Source organism: Sinocyclocheilus grahami, unplaced genomic scaffold (genome assembly GCF_001515645.1).
Source record: "Sinocyclocheilus grahami isolate Dianchi unplaced genomic scaffold, SAMN03320097.WGS_v1.1 scaffold117.1, whole genome shotgun sequence".
Lineage (NCBI taxonomy): Eukaryota > Metazoa > Chordata > Actinopteri > Cypriniformes > Cyprinidae > Sinocyclocheilus > Sinocyclocheilus grahami.
The window spans coordinates 334,105-358,244 of NW_015505296.1; the positions used below are offsets into that span (position 1 = coordinate 334,105).

General features: G+C 36.3%; 2 protein-coding genes across 7 annotated transcripts in view; both read left to right on the forward strand.

The window, feature by feature from the left end:
- Positions 1-120: 120 nt before the first annotated feature.
- Positions 121-17,614, forward strand: LOC107589528 (AN1-type zinc finger protein 4-like). Of its 2 annotated transcripts, none has more exons than XM_016277992.1 (8): positions 121-553; positions 4,525-4,825; positions 9,357-9,432; positions 10,182-10,249; positions 13,192-13,381; positions 14,587-14,734; positions 16,127-17,179; positions 17,453-17,614. In XM_016277992.1, exons 2-8 carry the CDS (start codon positions 4,642-4,644, stop codon positions 17,528-17,530), a joined length of 1,797 nt encoding a protein of 598 aa, XP_016133478.1. In that variant the 5' UTR covers positions 121-553; positions 4,525-4,641; the 3' UTR covers positions 17,531-17,614. The 2 variants fall into 2 exon arrangements, with proteins under 2 accessions (XP_016133478.1, XP_016133479.1); XM_016277993.1 differs by having other exon boundaries at positions 121-253.
- A 3,451-nt stretch (positions 17,615-21,065) lies between these two features.
- Positions 21,066-24,140, forward strand: part of marchf8 (membrane-associated ring finger (C3HC4) 8) — a 112,240-nt gene continuing 109,165 nt past the window's right edge. For 3 of the 5 annotated variants that reach the window (XM_016277994.1, XM_016277999.1, XM_016278000.1), the window contains exon 1: positions 21,066-21,402. The gene's annotated coding sequence lies outside the window, so the exon portion shown is untranslated. Of the gene's footprint in view, positions 21,403-23,323; positions 23,366-23,492; positions 23,536-24,140 lie in introns of those variants that run through there. The other 2 variants (XM_016277998.1, XM_016277997.1) reach the window with 2 other exon arrangements.

A 24,140-nucleotide genomic window follows, 5' to 3' on the forward strand; every position in this document is an offset into this window, starting at 1 on the left:
TGCCAGGGTGACCGGGGTAACATCCGGGAGATGGAAAGGGGAGTCGAGAGATTGGTCCCGCCCACTCTGCATTACCATTGGACGAGCGGCCCTCTTTTTCTTCAACGGCTAACGTCATTCGTTCTTCTCACTGTCAATCAAGAACATCACAATAGGCGGCCTCCTTTTCAGTTATTTGTATTCTGTTTTAATGGGGCGTTTGAGCCGCATAACATCGAAACAAAAGCGGTTGTCCTTGGCTCGAAAAAATAAGGTAACGTATAAGCGTGCAGAAACGGAAAAAGGTGGTATAGAAATTTGCAGGCGTCAACGGCATTTGCGAGTAGTTCGTCGGGCTGCCTGTGCCGCTTTGCTAAACCAGCTAGCCACTAAAATAGATTTAAAGCACACTGTATTGCACGTTTCTGTCGGATAACGGTAGAGACTGGGGGAATCCGGTCGCTTTTACCTTTAGGAGCAACTACCTAGCTTTTGGGGTGTGTTGTGGCTGGGACATCAGCCAGGACTCTGGTCCAGCGGTCCCTCCCTGCAGATCTTTTCTGATGCTGTCAAGGTAAGATGACAAAAAGGTGAACTGAACCACTGTTTTAAAAGTCAAAGCACAGACCTAGTCGACTGGACTTTTGGATGCTGCTCTTAGTAGTCGACTTTTGGCGAGAATAAGTAAACGTCCTTTGTTTCTTTAAAGGCACTTTTGTGGTGTTTAGACTAATTGTAAATAAACAATCATAAATAAACAGTGTTGATCAACAGAAGTAATATGTATAGATAGATAGATCTACGGGATTTTACCATGTTCTCTTAAAAAAAAATATTAATATATAATAAAAATGATATATTAATAAATATAAGCATGTACATATTTTTTTAAAGATATACATGTATGTGTGTGTGTGTATGGGTCATTGACGTATGAGGATTTTCGGCAGGCCAATTTTAAAATACAGAAAATAATATCTACTGTAATTGTTCAAACGTTAAGAATGTTGTGTACACACAAATTCATATTAAAATTTAAAATGAAGTGATTTTAGTGTTTTTTAATCTAGATGAATTGGCCTTAGCCTTAAAAAAATGTCATGTGGTGCGACCATGATTTATATTAAAATTAAATAATTTCCTTAACATGCTTAACATTTTTTTTTTAAATGTTCCCAGTAATTAAAGTGTTTAGAAACAAAGTGTTTGCATTTAATTTGAGTTTTTGTGAATAATGATCTCTTATTTTTGTTCTGTAATTTCAGAGTTGCCTTCTTAAATGTAGTTAACAGACTTATTTTTACTGCAAATTGCATAAAACTGATAAAAATGCTTTATAAAATACCATTCACATAAGCATACTGTAACAGTGATTCATATTTCAACCACAGAAATTAGATATTTAATTTTAATACAGTTATTGCTATTATTGGTCACACCACATGACGAGTGGTCGCTCCAAATGACACAAAGACCTCATATCATTAAAAATCTATTGAAAAAGACGTGTGAAAAGTGCAGCACGTGGCATTAACTGCAGGCATTTCTTTAGTGCCAGTTATTTCTGTACTTTGCCCAATATTGGCTGTTCAATTGACCCTTTCGCCGGGAGTTTGATTAACAGGCAGTCTGGCATATAACGCCGACAAACAAACCAGACAGGAGAGTAGATTAACGTCAGTGGACTTGAACTTGAAAAATGGTGTGTATTGACATCTTTTCACGGTTGAAACAAGCTGCCTTCTGATGTTCATACATGTTTATTTCGTGCTATTACTAGTAAAGATGAACAGATGATTGGTTCGTGTGCCGCTTGAACTGAGGGGCTACAGCGATCTGTCACGACATGTTAAAGAGCCACAAAACAGTATTTGTTGTTTGAATTTCTTAAAAAAAAAAAAAAAGACAAAATTTGAACACAGAGACTTTGTTTCATACTAAAAGTAACCAGCTCGGTCTTGTCTGTCAGCTCATTGTCAGTGTCCTCTTTGCGCCGTGATGTATTTTTCAATGCGTGAGAACATGATGCGTGGCATAAAAGTGTCATGGTTTGTCAGATGTAGCAACAGTAACTAAGGGGGCAGGTCTTTGCGAAAGGTCAATTTAGAGTAGGGGGGAGGTTGCTGGCTCAGGTTCTGAGATGACAACATGAACATCTTTCTTATAGTAGAAAATGACATCTGGAGTTTGTGCTAGACTGCAGGGTCAGAATTAACAAGCTGCCTATGGTGAGTGTTTGTTTGACTTTGCTTGGCAGTATAATCTGGTAGAATATATTAAAATAGTTATTAATAAATAAATAATATAAGACAAAATTTGAACACAGAGACTTTGTTTCATACTAAAAGTAACCAGCTCGGTCTTGTCTGTCAGCTCATTGTCAGTGTCCTCTTTGCGCTGTGATGTATTTTTCAATGCGTGAGAACATGATGCGTGGCATAAAAGTGTCATGGTTTGTCAGATGTAGCAACAGTAACTAAGGGGGCAGGTCTTTGCGAAAGGTCAATTTAGAGTAGGGGGGAGGTTGCTGGCTCAGGTTCTGAGATGACAACATGAACATCTTTCTTATAGTAGAAAATGACATCTGGAGTTTGTGCTAGACTGCAGGGTCAGAATTAACAAGCTGCCTATGGTGAGTGTTTGTTTGACTTTGCTTGGCAGTATAATCTGGTAGAATATATTAAAATAGTTATTAATAAATAAATAATAAAGTACTAAGAAATGCATAATTACCAAACTAAAATTGGATGCTCTGAATTATTATTAAAATTTTCTCATGTTGTACAAAGATTAAACATAAACCATCTGAAATGACCCAAATTGCATAAAAAGATATTCTAAATTATACTAAAATAAAGTATTTTATGCATATAAACCATCAATTGAATATAAAAGCACAAAAATGCCAATCTGGGACATATATCTGTAATGGAAAACACTCTGCAGTGGTCGCACTACATGATATTTTCAAATTCAGTCAAAATTTACAAGCACAGAATTGGTCACCTAAACAAAACACGCTAGCTTCCCACAAAAGGTCACTATAAAATTTATAATGAAAATAAATAATTGCAGACATAACTTATTATTCATTGTTTTTTTGAGGTCATACCACATGATGTCCAAATGTGGTAACTACATACCAGCCGTTTTTTTTTTCAAATTTGAAAGAGACCTACAAACCTGCTTGATGCTTCCATGGGTCCTTGGCAAATTGGTATATGATGCAAAGTCCTATCTTTGAATGGATTTCAACATAAGAGTCCCAAAATGGTAGTTTCGTGATGGTTGCACCACATGGAAATCATCGGACAAAGTTTGTTTGTATATTATGATGGAAATATAAATACAATTGCTTTGCAATTTTATACAGGATTACAAAACACTTGGGAAATCATGCCAAATAGTGCAGAAAATTAATTTGAATACATTTATGGTAATTTCAAAGACGTTTACTAAAAGAAAGTTATGGCCGGACAGTCGCACCACATGATATTTGACACTTTGAATAACCAGCCGTTTTTTTTTCAAATTTGAAAGAGACCTACAAACCTGCTTGATGCTTCCATGGGTCCTTGGCAAATTGGTATATGATGCAAAGTCCTATCTTTGAATGGATTTCAACATAAGAGTCCCAAAATGGTAGTTTCGTGATGGTTGCACCACATGGAAATCATCGGACAAAGTTTGTTTGTATATTATGATGGAAATATAAATACAATTGCTTTGCAATTTTATACAGGATTACAAAACACTTGGGAAATCATGCCAAATAGTGCAGAAAATTAATTTGAATACATTTATGGTAATTTCAAAGACGTTTACTAAAAGAAAGTTATGGCCGGACAGTCGCACCACATGATATTTGACACTTTGAATAACAGAAAAATTACAAATAACTAATGTTTTTTGAAAAGTTAAAGTGAGTTCATACATGGGAGAGGCCCTTCATATATATGGCATCTTTTTTATGCATTTAAACCAATTTTTAACTGAAAAAATGCAATCTGACAGAAAATTTAGGCGTCATGTCATTGACCCATATATATATATATATATATTGAGGTCAAATGTTTACATACACCTTGCAGAATCTGCAAAATGTTAATTATTTGACCAAAATATGTGGGATCATGTAAAATGCGTGTAATTTTTTTATTTAGTACTGAACTGAATAAGATATTTCATATATATATATATATATATATATATATATTTATATAAACTAACATACACATTTATATATTAAGTAAAGTATTAATTATCATTAAAGGGTTAGTTCACTTCCAGAATGAAAATTCTGTCATCATTTACTCACCCTCCACTTGTTCCAAACATGTATGAGTTTCTTTCTTCTGTTGAACACAAAAGAAGATATTCTGAAAAATGTTGGTATGCGAACAGTAGATGGGCACCATTGACTTCCATAGTATTTCCATAGTCAATGGTGCCCATCAACTGTTCGGACTATACATGTTATATATAACATGTATACTCATCAGACATCAGAATATCTTTTAATACAACTATTCTTATTCTCCACAGCCCAAAGCTCCATGCATGATGTGTTCCTACTGTGACGGAGGCGACATCTCAGCCCTCACTCCTCCACCTTGGGCAGGCTTCATTGTTGTCTCATCCTGAGCCCTGTCCTTTGCAATAATGACTGACAAGAGGAACCCACCGTTTTTCAATGATGACAATGTAGGCGTGGTGCACTACAAGCTGCCCTTCAGCGAGACCATGGAGCTGTTCATTGAGACTTTGACAGGGACCTGCTTCCAGCTGCGCGTCTCTCCGTATGAACAGGTTGTCTCAGTCAAGGCCAAGATCCTGAGATTGGAGGGTATGTGTCCTCTCTTGACTCATTAGACAGCACACAGTGAATGCTCTGATGCAATAATGACATTACACTCGTTTGGTCTCATTTATTTTGAACTGCATTTTTCTTATTCTTAAATAATTAGAACCATTATACACGCTGTTTTATGAGCTCATATTTAGTGAGGGATTATGTGGATAATTTGATTAAAAATGGTGAACATGTAGAACATCTAAAAATATATGCATTCCCTTATACATATACAGACATTTTACACTATTAAAACTTTTAGTTTAAGGCGTTATTCTCCTTACAGAATGCTCTAATACACTACCGTTCAAAAGTATGAAGTCAAAAAAAGTTTGTAAAGTTTTAGAAAAAAGTCCCTTTTGCACACCAAGGCTGCATTTATTTGATTAAAAATATAGGACAAAAAGTAATTTTGTGAAATATTATTAGAATTTAGAATACCTTGTTTTTTTTATTGTAACGTGTAATTTAACATATGTCAACATGTCTTCAGTGTCACATTATTCTTCAGCAATCATTCTAATATGATGATTTCCTTTCCTTGCATACGAAACATGTATTCTTATTGTTAATGTGAAACGTGAAACATTTTTTCAGGATTCTTTGATTAATAGAAAGTTCAAAAGAACAGCATTTACTTGAAATAGAAATCTTTTATGACATTATAAATATTTTTATTGTCACCTTTGATAAACTTCGATCAACCAGCTTTTGAATGGTAGTATACAGTAGGTGTGACCAGCAACTAAAAATATGATGGCAATTTCATATTATTGTCTTTTTAATTATGACTTATTCTAATGGTTTTGGTTATTGGTTGTTATGCATTACATTATAAACACGCATTCCATTTATCTAAAACAATCTTTAACCATTACAGTCCTCATCTATGTTAGGCTAAAAGTTAACAATGATGCATTGTAATAATAAATGCACCTTAATTACTCTGTGCAGATTGGATAGTGATTTAGAACAATTTTAATGAGACAATAAATAACCATCATTAGTTTTGTAGATGGCTTTATTCCCAGAAGTCCAGGTTTGTTGTTTTCATTCTGATTTAGAGCTTGAGAAGAAATTGAGTCATTTATTAACAACTGGCACGCTCAGTAATTGCACTTGTGTAACAGATCTGCATGCTCATACAGTTACAGATAAAACATGTGTCTTACCAGTTTAACACACGAGCAATCAAAATAGGAGATGAGAATAAATTGCTTTTCTTCCTCACTATGAAAGCTGCCATTGTTATTACTCAGTAGCTAAAATCGCTGCTCCTATAAAGCAACCATATTGTGGCATGGTTGAAAGACTGAAAACAGCTTTGTTAGGAAGAGAAATGTTAGTTCTCTTTGAATGAACAGGTTTTTATGTATTTTGGGGGCACAGCTAAGTCTCTCTTGACTTGCACATGAGCAAACATCGGGCTGAAAATTAGGACTGAGGGCGCTTCATTTGTGAGTCTGATAATTTTATACAGGATTACAAAACACTTTGGAAATCATGCCAAATAGTGCAGAAAATTAATTTGAATACATTTATGGTAATTTCAAAGACGTTTACTAAAAGAAAGTTATGGCCGGACAGTCGCACCACATGATATTTGCCACTTTGAATAACAGAAAAATTACAAATAACTAATGTTTTTTGAAAAGTTAAAGTGAGTTCATACATGGGAGAGGCCCTTCATATATATGGCATCTTTTTTATGCATTTAAACCAATTTTTAACTGAAAAAATGCAATCTGACAGAAAATTTAGGCGTCATGTCATTGACACCCATATATATATATATATTGAGGTCAAATGTTTACATACACCTTGCAGAATCTGCAAAATGTTAATTATTTGACCAAAATATGTGGGATCATGTAAAATGCGTGTAATTTTTTTATTTAGTACTGAACTGAAGAAGATATTTCATATATATATATATATATATATATATATATTTATATAAACTAACATACACATTTATATATTAAGTAAAGTATTAATTATCATTAAAGGGTTAGTTCACTTCCAGAATGAAAATTCTGTCATCATTTACTCACCCTCCACTTGTTCCAAACATGTATGAGTTTCTTTCTTCTGTTGAACACAAAAGAAGATATTCTGAAAAATGTTGGTATGCGAACAGTAGATGGGCACCATTGACTTCCATAGTATTTGTTGCTGCCCCCTTTCAGGAATCAAACCAGTTGTGGAAAGAAGTATGACGTGGATATGTTGAGGAATTCCACATTTCAATATGAAATGTTTCAAACTTCCGTTTCAGATTAGGTTTAAGATTACGCACATGGAGGCTGTATAGTTTAAAAAGCAAATATAGTTTAGTTTATTATAGTTTAGTCTCTAAACAATGGGCAGGCCACACACACTAACCGCTCTGACCATCTCACACTGTTGTCACACTCCTCGCTGATCCTGTCTAGAAAACTACCCCTTCTGGGAACGGATACTAGTTTTGTATTGCATGGGTGCGTTCTGGTGTCTTATTGCACTTTACACCTGATAAAGGTGCGTCTATTCGCCAGAGCAAACGTCTGAAAAATTGAAGCGGTACACTTATCTTTATGTCCAAGTGGAATATTTGCATTAATGGTCCTAAGAATAAACGACTATAATAACCATGAAAAAGGTTGTTACATAGCAATTTCAAACATTTTAGGTGCTTCTTGTGTTGTTATACATCCACTGATCACTGCTAGATGAAATGTTAAAGTTGAAATGATTGTTGGTTTATTTGGTGTACACAGGGGGGCAGATCTGAGTCATATATGTTCTGCTTATAATGGCTGACTTGCCCTGATCTGCTTCTATACATTTTTCCAGAATTGATTCTTTTGAATTGATTCATTTGTTTCAGTTTATTAATGGTTAAATGTTCCTTGAAGTTTGTGGTTAAATAACCTGATTATTTGTGTTTGTGATGAAATATTTCTGACCGACAGGGAGCATGGTCATCTAAACGGCGTCTTTCTAATTGGTCAGATCAGATGTAATGAACCTTTGGTTGAAGAACAAGATAGCAAAATAGTTAGGTCAACATTGCTATAAGAGTTTTTATATTTTCAAAACATTTCTTAGTTAATAGCATTAGCCATTACACAAGATTAGTTTCTTCTGTCTCACTTACCGGCCCTGAGTAAAGCATACTTCTCATTTGACCTGGCACTTAAAACAAATAAAGTAATTTTTTTGTGTGAGAGAGAAATTAATATAAATGTCTTTACTGTTACTTTTGATCCTTTTAATGCTTCCTTGCTGAATAGACAATTCAGCAAGATTTTTTGGTAAAGAAATTCATAATTGTATTCAACAAGGATGCATTAAATTGATCAAAAGTGACAGTAAAGACATTTACACTGTTATCAAAGATTTCTAATTCAAATCAATGCTGTTCTTTTGAACTTACTATTCATCAAAGGACCCTGAAAAAAATGTATCATGTTCTGCACAGAAATATTAAGCATCACAATTTTTTCAGCATGGATAATAATAAATGTTTCTGAGCAGCAAATCAGCATATTAGAATGATTTCTGAAGGATCATGTGACACTGAAGATTGAACCTGAAAAGTCAGCTTTGCCATCAAAGCAATAAATTACATTTTAAAATTAAAAACAATATTTTACACTGTAATAATATTTCACAATATTACAGTTTCTAATAAGTGCAGCCTTGGTGAGCATAAGAGACTTCTTAGAAAAACATGAAAAAAAATCTTAATGACCTCAAACGTTGGTAGTGTGAATCATTTGAATCTCAAAGGAATAAATTACGCAGAAATGAAACGTCAGTCATCATGTACTCACCCTTACGTTCTTCTAAACCCATATCATTTTCTAATTTCTCTTAAAGTTGGAATGGAGAAAGAACAAAAAATCACAATGAAGTATGAAGATAGTGGACTTTTTTTTTTTTTAAGCCAGTGTGATTTGTATGGCTGTAAATTGCAGGCCAATACATTTAAATGCAGTACATCAGGACACATCATGGCACGTTTTTGTGGGTTTACTAATCTTTGCACTTGGTTTACAGTTTTCATACTAACTCATGTTCACAAATTGCAGCTTTTTCCCACTACCATGACACCTAAGAGTTCTGTACCGCGCTAAAAGCCCCCTTTGGACATCTTTATTTTGAGTTATTTTGAAATCTGCCTTGTAAAAAATAATCTAAACTCTTTTGTAAAGACTCGAGGGTGTGAAAGTTATGAATGTCACTGGACATTGATTTTTACTGCTCACACGATGTCAACGGCCAGGTGTTATTTTCTCTGCTTTTTCTGTACTCTTTCTATTTCCTTCCAATGATTGCAGTTCAGAAACATTCCATTTGGTCAACCATTAACTGCAATCAGATGTTCACCTCACGCTATAAAATACTCTTTTGTCTGACGTGCTTTTAGATGCCATTATTGCTTTGACTCGCCCTGTGCATGTGGCTGAATGTTTATTATAGTTTACATTATAAAAAGATTGTTGTATATACTCATTGTATGACATATCTTCGTTCACAGGCATCCCGGTCTCTCAGCAGCATTTGATATGGAATGGAATGGAGCTTGAAGATGAGTACTGCTTACATGATTACAGGTGAGTTTTCAGTCTGCTTTCAGTTTTACAAAACAGGATCCAGCAAGTTATATTACAGGAAGTATGCTCAACTACCACATTATGCTGCTCTAAATGCTTTCTTTCTTTTGTGGAACAGAAACCGAGATGTTTTGCTCCATGTCCAAGCTGTTTTTTTTTTCCCATAAAATGAAAGCATATTGTGACCAGGGGCTCATCAGCAGCATAAAAGTATCATAAAAAGTAGTCTATATGACTCATGCTCTATATTTGACATCTTCTGAAGCCTTACGATAGCTTTGTGTGACAAACAGAGTGATATTTAAGTTGTTATTCACGGACAACCTCTCTGCCACGGCTCACAAATCTCATTTGCGCTTGAGCAGCTTGGACGTTCTTCAAAAAACATCTTTTATGTTCCATGAAAGAAAGGAAATCATATGAAAGGGTTCGGAACAACATGAAGATGAGTAAATAATGACAGCGTTTGTGTTTTGGGTGAGCTATTCCTTTAAATGCAGCCACTTCTCTCAAGAGCAGGTCTTCTCTCAGTCTGAAGGTCACAGATGGTGGATTTGTCATAAATTCTTGTCAGTTAATGTTCCACATGGAGGCTTTCTGGGAAGATATCGTGGGGCTGGATGGCACTTATTGTGCTTCACATGTTAAGTGAAGCAAATATTTATAAAGGCAGAACTGTATAGACTGTAGTGGTTTTGAGTTTATTATGCCACTGCATGCTCTGAGTTTTCCTATGGTTGTGTTTTCAGCATCACAGAGGGCTGCACTCTCAAGCTGGTGCTCGCCATGAGAGGAGGGCCTGTAAACACCAGACGAGGTGCGTTTCCACCACCGACTGGGATTTTCACAGTTGAAAGTGTTAACCCTTTCCTTCTGAACCCTAGGTTAATGTAATCCTGGTTTGTCTCTGCCCTTATTTCACACTTTCAAACTTTACTCTGGGGTTAGCAATTCATCCTGAGTGCATTTGAAAACCCTATATTGGAGTTTAATAACATTGATCTAAGGAGTAAAGCACAATATGTTTCAGTACCTGCTTGTCGTCATGCTCTGGTTGTCTTAAAGGGGTCATATGATGCGATTTCAGTTTTTCCTTTCTCTTTGGAGTGTTACAAGCTCTTGGTGCATAAAGAAGATCTGTAAAGTTGCAAAGACTAAAGTCTCAAATCCAAAGAGATATTCTTTATAAAAGTTACGAGTCAGCCACACCTACCTAAAACGGCTCGTTCTAACACGCCCCCACATATCTACGTCACTGTGTGGGAAGATTTGCATAACGCCACCCAAATGTTCACGCAAAGAAAGAAGCTTTTATATAGAATAGAGAATAACTTTTATTCTCGCTGTAGTATTGTTGTTGCCACCGCCTTGTCATGAAGGCGCTGTGTGTTTCATTGTGAAAGCGAAACTACTTTGTTTGGATTTCTAATAGAGGACATAATGTTTCTATAAAGTGGGGCAGTTCCAACTTTGCAAGGACAGTCTGGCGCTTCTGACTCGCAGCCTGTAAGTAAGTTTTTTTTATATTTAAAGAATTTGCCACTGATGATTCAAACGCGAGTTTTGAGCAGTGTAGAGTAGACATTTTTTCAGGATAAACACATTTCATTACACCAAATACACAAAATAATGTTTGTGTGGGAAGATTTGCATAACGCCACCCAAATGTTCACGCAAAGAAAGAAGCTTTTATATAGAATAGAGAATAACTTTTATTCTCGCTGTAGTATTGTTGTTGCCACCGCCTTGTCATGAAGGCGCTGTGTGTTTCATTGTGAAAGCGAAACTACTTCTATAAAGTGGGGCAGTTCCAACTTTGCAAGGACAGTCTGGCGCTTCTGACTCGCAGCCTGTAAGTAAGTTTTTTTTATATTTAAAGAATTTGCCACTGATGATTCAAACGCGAGTTTTGAGCAGTGTAGAGTAGGGCTTATTGTTTGTCATTTCTCCGATCACAAATGCAGTCATGGTTTTATGTTAACGCGGCGCAATACGCAACGCAAAGCGTAAAAACACAGTATAAGTCATTACAATCAGTAATTATGTCCCCACTGGATGCAACAAATGCCTCGTTTGTGATGGGTTTTATTGGTTTTGTCTCGTCGCGCCGGACACATGGAAAACATAGACTGTATGATGGAAACACAGTATGGTAAGGGGCGTAACATTTCTGTCACACGCTTGAGGTATTCGGCCAATCACAATGCACTGGAAAGCTGGCCAATCAGAGCACACCTAGCTTTTCAGACTGATGAGCTTTGTAAAAATCGACGCGTTTCAGAAAGGCGGGGCATAGAGGAGAAACAATAATGTTTTTTTAACCTTAAACCACATAAATGCATTGCATTACACCAAATACACAAAATAATGTTCTTTTTAGCAGCATCATATGACCCCTTTAACTCTATAAAGCTGTAGGCATTATATTGGATACATGGTTTTCTAAGGCATCTGCATCATTAACATGATCAATACTTTTGCCAAAAAGCTCTCTACCACCTGGTGGGTTATTTATGCTTCTCAGGAAGTAGAAGGACTTTAAAAGTAAAAATGTAATGGAAGTAACGACAGATCATTTATTTCATATTGTGATGTAAAAGTAAAATGATTATAGAAAAAAAATAGTAGGCCCAGGACTTGGTTCAGTCCATCAGTTGTTGGTTTGATGGAGGCAAGTCTGAATGCAAGCTTGCAGTCGATTGTAAGAAGGCGGCGGGGTTTAGGTGAACTAAAGGATTGGAGAAGTCTGGAATACTTCGTCACCAGAGACAAGTTTGTCGGAGGATCATTTGATTAAATTATGCAAAATTGAAAAATTTTGGTGATTAAAATTAAAACGGTAAAAAAATATATGCATGGATACATTGTTCACAATAAAATTGATAATAAAGATAAAAATAGATATTTCCAATATAATTTTAATTTCATGTTGAATGCAGTATAATTTCCAAAATGTCTGTCTCCGTTACAATATTTATTTATATTTATAATATATTTTAATGTTTCAATTATTTATTTTTAACTTTGGCCTGTTTCACCCTTTGTTGGCATTGAAACTCTACCTCAAAGAAAAATTAAAATTTTCCTTTGTCAGCAACAACAAAAAAAAGATTTTAATAAATAATGAATGCGTTGATTCAAAGATTGTAAATGTATGGGACAATACATTTTTTTAACAAAAAAGACCATAAAGCCTGATATGTCTAATGTGGTACATTAAAACACCTATGCCAAATATATTTAGTATATTTAATGTAATAAATATGTTCATAATTACATTTTTATAGTTTTTTTTCTTTTTCGTGATTTTCTATTTTCTATTCTGTTTTCTATTGACTATTTTTTTCCAGTCTTTAAAGAGTTACATTTTGGAAATATACTACAATATAGTACAGTCTATTCAACAATCCAGTTAATGTGCTTGCCATCACTTCAGCACTGAATGAAGTGCTGAAATGAAATGCAACACATAAAGGTTTATTTTACTGTACAAACCACATGAATATTTAATTAGACAGTTTATGATTGGCTGTGGAACTTCTTGACTAGTGCTACTGTTTTACTGAGTTGCAGCAGTTCAGTACAAGCTGGATTTGTTGCAGCTTTCTAATCCTTCCTATGTGCCATTGTGCGATGGTTTTGAGGTCAAGAAAAAAAAAGTTGCTCATTACCATTCCAGGAAGTGTGCAGGCACACAGTTAGTTAACAGTCTGATATTGATTAGTATGACCTGCATGCTGTTTCTCTCGTTACCTGCAGTGACAGTGACAGATGACTCGGTGAGGGATATCACTGACTGCCTTGATTCAGGGAGAGAGGAGATGTGGGATAAGTCTCTGCCTAATAAACAGGTCACCTTCCTGGTATACCGTGAGGGAGATCAGCTCAATTTCTTCCGAGTGGTGGATAGAGGAGATGGAACTCTCACACCTGTGTCTGAATCATTGAGGTCAGTTCAAAGAAGAGAAAATACTTGCTAAGAGGAACAATTCCCTCCACACTGCACTCTGGTTCCCTTTTTTAGACCGAAGCAGATGTTTTAGAATTACAGTTTTCATGTGTCATGTTGTTTTACTAATGAAGATATGCATCAGCATTTACTGGCAGACTTAACAGTCTGTAACATCTGCATCATTAGCATCACCAAAACGGAAGTAAAAAAAACAAAAAAAAGGGATAAAAATGATTTCCATAAGTTATGTAAATCACAAATAATTTGCCTTTGACATGATATAACAAAAAAAAACACACTAATACTTTAATAACACTGTTAAATGTAATCTTAAATCTCAATGAATATGCATTCAAACGGAATTCCAAAAATAATTTTTAAATAATTGTTTCTGCTTAAACAAATAGACCAAATGTTTTTAAATAAATAAATATTTATGAAGAAATATACGTAAAAGGTTTCTGCAAGAACAGTCTGCTAAAACAAACAGACCAATGTTTTGAAATAATACAAATATTTTTTTAAGAAATTGGACGAAAACTTTTTCACCAAGTTGATCAAACGGGCAGCAAAAATTCCCAAAGACGCTGAAGGAGTGATCTGATCCATATCTAAGAAGCAGAATATCAGATACTTCTGTCAGTCAGCAACCACCCAGAACACCCTAGAAACCACATAGCAACAGACTGAAAACATTCAGAACACCTTAGCAACCATAACATCATTGCACCCTCCAACAACACTCTACTGACATTTTTTCCATAAATTGTTAAGTGTAAGTATGTTTGCAAATCCATTTTGACACAGAAATGACACCTTTCTAATATTTAGATTTTCTGATGTGCTAGCTGTCACTGTGACACATTCAGCTTTTTCATAGGAAAGCAATCTCTGTTAGCCATCTGCAGAATGCTTTACATAGAAAATGGAACTAAGAGCTTTTTGTATCATTCGGGGGAACTGCAGTGCTGTAATCAGCTGGTTTTGCTTCATTAACCACAGAGCATACTGAACACTGGTTAGGTAAAACCTAATAATAAACCCTTGACCCTGAGCCTTTTCAACAGCTGAGAGACGTTTCATAAAACTCTACTCATTGAATTTAAATATCCAAAATGCCATTTATTCAGTGCAGCATGAGGAAAATGAACAGCACTGTTAAACACAAATAATCAAAGAGTTCATACATGCATGTGTTTCAGCGGCACCTCTGTACACAATGTGTACGCAGAGGAGGAGGAGGAAACAGAGAGTGCATCTTCAGAGCAGCAGACGCTGGAGAACTCCATCACAATGAGCAAGATGAAGCTGCTCAAGGCCAAGATGGAGAATATGAACCTTAACAAAAAGGTACAACAGAATAGGTGGATTAGACATGCTCTTAATCTTTTTTTCGTTCCTCCTCCACATATTCTAACAAAATCATCTGAAGTGCATGAACGTCCTTACTGTCAAACACATCTGATTCAATTTGTCAGTGGAGCGGTATGGAAGTGCGTACAGTTCTCCAGCTGGTTTGAGGGAGTGTCGCCCATCCCACGCTGTGTCTGATTAACTGGCGCAGTAATAACTACAAGCTCAGCAGATTGGCACATGAAGTTAATTATTCACACTCAACTATGCATAGTTGTCAGTAGACATGTCTTATTGGCAGATATTAGTTTTTCTATATCTAGGAAGCCAGTGCTGTTATTGCTTACACTTCTATCTTATTTGAGAAGTTTGCATGCTTATGTATGCATTGCTTCTGTCAACATCTTAGAAATGTGTTGAGGAAAACCTATTTGGAGGTGTAACATGAAGCACAGTTTACGAGCATTATCGCAACTTGACAAATTATCCAACGGATGTACATAATTTATTTTACAACAGCTTCTTCAAATGTGACTAAATGTGTGTACAATATGAATTCTGAGCTACCCATTTTAATAATAATTTACTAATATTATACTAATATAATATTATATTTACTAATATTAAATGTAAAATTGCTAATTTTATGTAACTAGTTTATTGTGAAATTAATATTAGTATCGTTATTAATTTTTAACGTTTTTTGTTTTTAGTGTTACGTAATGTTAAGCTTTTTTCAGACTTTAAATTATATATTTTGGTTTTGGTTTTGCATCAAGTTTCAAAAAAGTTTTTTTTTTTATCATTTGTGTATTACAGAATTCACAGGATTATCCAATAATCAAGAAAATGGTCATTGCCATGTAATGATTAAAATAAGTTTATATATTTAATTGTTTACTATTTTAAGGGATGCACAATATATCTTTACTATATTGATTGTCAGTCAACATTCATCACTATTGATATTGAAATTATATTTCTGCATGCTCATTTCACTCATTTTTACAATTACCTTTGAAATCATCTAACTTTAAAAACACTAATAATTTAATAACACTGTTGAATGTCATCATTAATGTGTCAGAATTAAAATGCATTTTTCATATTGTATATTATAATTGTTGTGGTGCATAAATTCACATAGCTATTCATACAGTTGATTTTAGTTTTTAGTATTTTATTTTTTATTTAAATGAAAGTATAAATATTATCAATTTGGACTTTTCTGTATTGGCCAGAACTTTAATGTTGGTGCATTTTCTGTGACTCATACCGCTATATGATGGTTTGGTCATATCGCCAACTCCTGATCACAAAGGATATTCTCTGTTTATGTGCCTTATTGTGCAAGATATGTGTGTGATTGTTTTCTTGTGTCTTTGTCAGCCCAAGAAAACTGCTAAATTAAAAGTCAGACCTCCAGTGGGTCCGCGGCCCTGCAGCGGTTCACTTGGCTCTGCCCGACACCATCGAATGTTTCGTGTCCTTCCTCAGATAGGCCACACTTCTCCAACACATCTACCTCCAATCGGTGATCAGCAGCAACCTGCAGTTTCATCCCCTGCTGCTGGCTCCTCCCACCAAGCATTCGCATCTCTCTCGAGTCCCACTTCCTCAAGCCACACTCATCCTTCCTCTGGAGCTTCTGGCATATATATGCTCCAGGCTGAGGAACCATGGGATAATCCAGTGCCCAGGAAGATCAGACTCCCTCCCAAAGTGTCCAGGCTGGATATGAGAAGGCCTAAAGTTATGCGAGACTGTGTGTACCCACCTGTATCGCTTCTGTCCAGTTCTGGAGTTCAAGATGAGGTTGATCTCCAGAGTGACAGATTAACGGTAGCCGAGAACTCAGCAGTGATGCAGCCGTCCAAAGCTGTACCCTTCAGTCTTCCTGAGCCCCTGAGTCTGGACATATCCACTCAGCAAGAGCAAGGTTTGAGCTCTATAACTCTCCCGGAACCCAACACCACAGCTCCTCTTCTTTCCCAAGCCATCAACACAAACTGGCTGGCCTCCCAATCTGACCCCCTCGCACCTCCTCACATACCGCAGCACTTTGAGTTTACGGGTTCCTCCAGTCCAGCCCAAGCGCTCCTCAGAACTAGCAACAGCCCGTCACTTCCGGTGAGCTCTCCGTCACGGACCACATCTGTATGTGGGCTCAAAGTGGACAAGCATTCGGAGGTGATTTCCAAAAGCGAGGCCCGAGACATTACGAAGATGGCTAATAAAGCGACTAAAGAGCCATTGGGTTCGGTGAGCAACGCAGAGCTCCTGGCCTCCCTGGCAGGCGGTGGTGGTCAAGAGGCCCTGGCCGGGCCCTTTGCGCTGGGCAGGTTATGTGCTGCAGCCGCCCCCCTACCAACCAACATCCATTTGTTGCAGAAAGACCTGCTGAGGAGGATGTCCCCCCTACAGAGGACAGCCGGCCACACAGTGAGTTTGTAACCTTGACTTATGCTGCTGCTTTTACAGATCTCACCGTTTGTAAAAAGCTTCAAAAACCTGATGTTCATTTGATCTCAGCGGGCTACAAGGAGAAATCGTATATTTGCTTTAACACAATGTGAAATGCGGATACTGTTGTGCAAAATACACTGTACAAGACAGATTACAAGTGCGATTCATTAGATTTGGCATTTCAGCTAATGAGAATAGTGTTGTGACAATCTCAAGAATGCTTTATCATGCGAAATCTTGTCGTTGCAGCCGTCAAATTCATCAAGCGGCCTCTCCAGTTCAATAAAGAGATTAGGTGAGTGGCTTGACATAAACAGTGTGAAGTGAACCATTAAGAACACCATCTCACAGTGCTGGCCCATATCACAGAGAAACTTTTTTGTTATTGAGAGTAATGTCATTCGTGTCGGCCGTTTGTCATACTTTTCACCCGTCACTGCTGCACTTTGTGAAACTTTCAAGTTCATAGCTGCCTTCAGCCTAGTTCAGTACTAGTGCCCAACTTGGATTGAGCTCTGTGGTTCAGGAGGCCAGTATATTGAATATTTTGAATTTTATATATATATATATACAGTGGGGCAAAAAAGTATTTAGTCAGCCACCAACATTTTTTTTTTTTTACAAAATTAATGCTTGTATTCAGCAAGGATGCAATAAATTGTTCAAAAGTGACAGCAAAGATTTTTACATAGTCTAAAAAAAGATTTATATTTTTCTAATAAATGCTGTTGTTTTGAACTTTGTTCGTCAAAGTATCTTGAGGACATATCACGGATTCCACAAGATATTAAGCAACAGTTTTCAACATTGATAATAATAAGAAATGCTTCTTAAGCACCAAATCATCATATTAGAATAATTTCTGAAGGATCATGTGACACTAAAGCTGCTGCTGAAAATTCATGTTTGCATCACAGAAATAAATGTTACAATTTTACAATATTTTACTAAATTAAAATAGAAGTGGCTATTTTAAATTGTAATAATATTTCACAATATTACTATTTTACTGTATTTTTGATCAAATAAATGCAGTCTTGTGACTGTAAGTAACTTTTTTTCAAAAGCATGAAAAAATCCCAAACTTTTTAGTGTATTTGTGTTGATTCTGCTTTCAATATAAAATTAAGCAACATTGTGATTTTACTTTGTTCTTTAAGTTTATTAAAGAGCAGGTCATTAGATTAATTTCATGATCTTTGAGACTATGAGAGCAGTAAAATAGACAGGTTTTACTATCATTGCTGATTTAAACATCAGTAGCACCAATGGCATTAAAGTTGGTAAAGAACTGAGCATTTTCAATAAATCGATTCACAATTAATTTGCTTCATCCAGGGCCGGATTATCCAATGGGCATTATGGGCACAGGCCCAGGGGCCCATGCACACTTGGAGCCCAAGCGAGGGGAAGAAAAGGAGTGTCTTTGTTGGCAAATGTTATTTACAGTAACTCCGCCCACCAATGTCTGGTTGACACTCAATATTAAAAAAGACGCATTTGTCAATGGCTTCAGTGGTGTGGGCAGTAGAGCGTCAGACTCACAGAAATATTTTTTGACACGATCGACCCGGGTTCGAGTCTGCCACTATATGGGCCTCATTCATGAAACACGAGCAGAACGAATTTGTGTAAATCGTTCATAAATCCGTTCTGACATAAACTTTCGAACTCATGAAAATGTTCGTATTTTCAAAATGTTAGTTAGTACGAAAGAGATGTACACCTGCTCGTATGTTAATGGTGCGTAAAACATTCTGTGTTCTTTTTGGCAAACTGATGACACTGCGTGTTGATGCACTGCCATCATAATATTTTATAAGTTTATAAGTTAATTTGCTCTGTTTTTTTTTCTTTTGGAGCTGAGACTATGCTTGATTACTGTTCAACTTTGGGTAAAACGCAGCACTCGTCACTATGCTACACCGACCAACCATCCTACTTGTACAACGACTGAGCAACAATGGAGAAGTTAATATTACTGGTTACTGCATTTTTATATTCCGTTATATTCTTCGAAATTAGATTCTAGTAATATGTTACTGCCGGGAATATTCCACGTCACAGTAAGCAAATCTTCCTTCAGCTGGAAAAACGCCGTGCCACCAAAGAGTTCTCAAGCGCCACCAGCTGGCCGTTTTCAGAAGAGCACCTAGCTAAAAATGCTTTGATGGATACGTTCATTTGAATATTTTTTGTTAGGCATATATTCGAACCCGGGTCGATCGCGTCAAAAGGAGCATGACACACGCTTTACCCATCTACGCCCAACTAATCTGACGATTGATTACTGTCTTTGGTAATGTTGACCAGACGAATCACACGTTGGTGGGCGGAGTTAGTGTAAATAGCCTCTGCCAACAAGGCGGGCTATTTGCACTTAGTGAAATAGACACTCCGCTATGTCATCAAATCTGATGTTTATGAAGCGTTTGTGAATCTGGAGGAGAGTTTTCGGGAAGGTCTGTTTTACGGGCAGATTACTTTGAATTTACTCACATATTTACGCAAGTTTCATGAGTCCCTATGTTATTATTCTCTTAATATACAAAAATACTGAGGTGCAAATAGTATCTGCCAATATAAAGTACAGATAGCATAATTACTATTTACACATATTGCAAAGATTGCTGCTGGTCCAGGAAAGCATTGTTGCAATCATGTGATGTAAATCCTGTATGATAGAGGATGCGATCATAGGCTGTAACCTGTGAGTGTAATCCTGTATAAGCTAGAGGTGTTTCCAACAATTAGTACCCTATCATTTAAAACCTTGATTGTGCGCGCGTGTATGTGTGCGTGTGTGGATGTGGGGGGCCCGACAAGACATTGTGCCCAGGGGCCTCTGAATTCTTAACCCGGGCCTAGCTTCATCCATCAAAAAGGTTCATAGAGACGTCTCTGTATGCCTTCACTAATGTGTATTGCTATATTGGTGCATATAAATAAAAAGATGACTTTTTTTCCATTTTTGATTCTGTAGTGAACAGCTGTATATGGAAAACAAGTACTGAATATTTAATTTTTTACTTTAAACATTTTGAATCCAACTGACTAACGATGCCAAAATGTTGCTTCCTTTTATGCCACCATTTATGCCACTTCAGTACAAATACATAAATATTTATATATATATATATATATATATTGAATGTGGTCACAAAACTGGAAAATATGAAATTATAGTTGTAGCTATATTACATGTTTAGAATGTTTAAAATGAGTTTGGAATGACTTGTTACTTTAGATATTAGTCAGATATCTGTGATTTAAATGTAGTTTGCTCAAATAATTGCAGTGTTCTCAAGAATGATATATTATTGATCTCTTATTATTAGTCAATATAATATAATCTATTTAATTTAATTTGGTAAATTTGTATTCTTGCTGAGCAAAAGCCTACTAAATAGCACATCTATTTTTATCATTAATAATATTAAAGGTCCATTCAGACCAATTGTGATGACTAGAACTATGAATTCCACCGCACAACTATAGCGATAATGACACAGAGGAACAATATCATTGGAATCACTTTCAGAACAATTTTTTCATATTTTTTATTCATTTTGAGGAATACTGAATCTGTGTTTTTTTTGTGTGAGTGAGATGAATTAATGCATATTCATATTTAATTTAGAACTACAACATCTGATTTCTCTCAACATGGGGACAGGAGAGCTTTCAATCAATACATTGAAAAAAATAAATAACTTGCGTTACTTATTTGAAAAAGTAACTCAGATATTCTCTTGTAAATTAAAAAGTAATGCGTTACTTTACTAGTTACTTGAAAAAAGTAATCTGATTACATAACTCGCGTTACTTGTAATGCGTTACCCCCAACCCTGGTGGTAACTAATGAAATGACTTTGGACACATGAATCTCAAACAATCAGATAGAAGAAAAGCAAAGAGATCATCACCACCAGCACCTCTAGCACGCAAACAAGTTCTAACTCATTTCTCAGTAGAAATGTAATGAGTAATTAATGAGTCCAGAGCACTGGATCAGCTGTGTACGTAAATGATTAGCACTGGAGCAGACGATAGCACGCGCATGCCCTCTCCGATTGATAATCTTTTTTCAGCCGATTTTCCACCCCGAACGCGGAAGTCGGAGGACATGACGCACGCTATCAGATGGGGACCGTGATATAAAAACAAAAACAACGCTTGTACAGACGGGGAAAGACGAGGTAAGTAAATATTTGAGCGAGTCACGTAAACGTGCATGAAGAGGGTAAACACTGCAGCGCTGTCACTGTAAGAAAACACACGGTCGTCTTTTAATTCGCCGTGAAATAATTTGCATCTTTTGGGGGGGGGGATTTGCATATCGTCTTATATACATATAATACATGTATCATTCGCGTGTCATTTCGTTTAGCACCGCAGAAGGCATTGGTTTATTGTATAAACGACGTATTATGACTGCAGCTCGAGTCCCTTCGTTTGTTTCAGTGCTTGCAGAAACACTGCTGAACAGCTCTGTTATCATGCGTGCTGTATCATCTTCATCAACTGATATAATGCTGTACCACTAAACTATTGCCAGTGAAAGATGTGTACAAAAGAGAAGGCTGCTGGGAATGTATCAGACTCCAGAGAAAACTAGCGCCTTGGTTGCAGTCGCTCTGCCGGACGCATAGTTCTCAAATCGGTTCTTTTGAACAGCTCTTTTCACTGAGTCGGTTCAGAAATGATTCTTTTTAATATTGTGTCGTAATGTCGGGAATTTTGACTTCTCATACCTATTTACATGTTGCTTTTAGATGATCCTGGTGTCCTTTTTTACTTATGAACAATTTATGCAAGAATTTTCTTTTGCAGTCCCCCTCCCCCCCCCCCACTCCCTCCCACAAATTTTCCCAGTCCCCCCAAGAGAATATGCCATTGTGTTTGGTGCAATTCCCAATTGGATTATACCTTTAAAGTAAAATCTGGCTCTAAAGGTTCGTTCGACTCTCCTCTTTTTGATAACACTAACTTATTTGTTGACCAAAGTCTTCTCAATACCATGTCAAACAAAGACATCCGTTCAATGATTAATAGATCTCAGATTTCTTTACCTGCTTGTGTGAGTTTTGGGAATAACATATTTAGTGATATAGATTGGGAAGAGTTTTGGCTTGTTCGACAAACATTCTTCTTATCTAATAAAGTTGGTGAAGTCGCTATCAAAATGATCCATAATTGTTATGCGGTAAATTACAAACTTGCTAAGTTTAACAATAGTATTTCCTCCAATTGCTCCTTTTGCCTTCAGTCTGAAGAAACAATCAATCATGTGTTTTGGGACTGTGCTTATTCTAAAGTGTTCTGGGTTGACTTTTCCAATTTTGTTAACACATATTTATATCCAAACTTTTGTATAACCCCAAAAATTGCTTTTTGAATTTAGACCCTTCTCACTGTAAAAGTATTATTAATCTATTGCTATATCTTGCTAAATTTTACATTCATAAGGTGTACATTTTCAAAGAAAACTCCCTACTTTTTTATTTTCAGGAAAGATTTTGATGTGTATTATAAACTAATAATTCTGTTGCATGTAAGACTCTTTCATGGTGTAAGTCTTATAAGCTAACATAGTATGCGTTGGAGTATTGTTTGTAACCCTTATTGTCTTTTGTTCTTACTTGTCTTTGTAATTGTATTTGCTGTTCTTCTATTGCATAAAAAAAGGGTTAGTAAATATTGCTGTTTGTTGCAGTTTAGTCGTTTCTTTTTTGATTTCGAGCCGATTTTTGTTGCAAACATGATTCAGCTTCGAATTAATTAACATATTTTGCATGTAGATTTAACAGCAATGACATTTCTCTTAAATCGCTCAGGTGAAAGAGTTTTGTAAGTTAACATAAAATGCTACATAAACACGAAACATATTCCCGTTTGATTTGTAGCGTTGCTGCTTACTACAGAAAATTAATGAGCCAGACAGTGAGTTGTTCACTCGAGTCCGATTCATGAATTAAATGTTCAAGCAGTTCAGCGAACCAGTTCAGTTGATTTATCGAAAAGATCCGACTCCAAAGAACGATTCACCAACTCATGATTCGGATGTCGCTTCTAGGCAGTGTACCCAAAGCGATTGGATTGCAGCAGGTCTGTTGGATGGATGCATCGGCTCAATACGGAATGGATTACAGCGCTACTTAAGTGCGTACTGTAAACATTTTGTTTTGCTTTTTGCTGGTATTCTTATGTTATATGAGTCGTTTTAAAGTCTGGATCAGTGACTGTGTGGTGTCAGGCTTATTCTTGCATGCCTATTCTTTCCCAATTGAAGGATGGTTTTGAACTGCCAGTTTTGTTGAGTGGCCATGGCGGTAAGCGCATATTTTAATTTATTTTATTTATTTTTTATGTTTGACTTCTGTATTACATGTAGGGATATTTTATTTTTGTCCGTGGCTAGTTATCACTATATTTACTCCAGTGAATATTTTTCTCAGTATAAGTTTTTTTTTTTTTTTAAAGATCATTATTTGGTGTAACAGAATATGTTGACATGCTTTAATGTTCAAAAAACACATTATTTTTCAAATACTGTACATTATTGTAGGTCCTCTATGCCCCGCCTCTCTCAAACGCTTCGTTTTCTACAAAGTCCCTCCTTCCGACAAGCGCAGTCTGCTCTGATTGGCCAGCTGACCCAGTGCATTGTGATTGGCCGAACACCGCAAGCACTCGTCGGAAATGTAATGCCCCTTACCATAATCGCGAGCTTCATCTTTCAAAATAAATGTAAAAACAGTAAATAATGTCATTAGTTTTACCATCAGTTCAAGCCCGAAAGGGCAACAGAGTCGCGTGACAGACACAGTGATGAAGCTGGTATGTGTTTGCAGTACACAAGCCACGGTTAAGACAGCTGACTCCACTGTGATGTGACCCCCTCTCTCTCGCTCTCTCTTCTCTCTCTCGCTCGCGC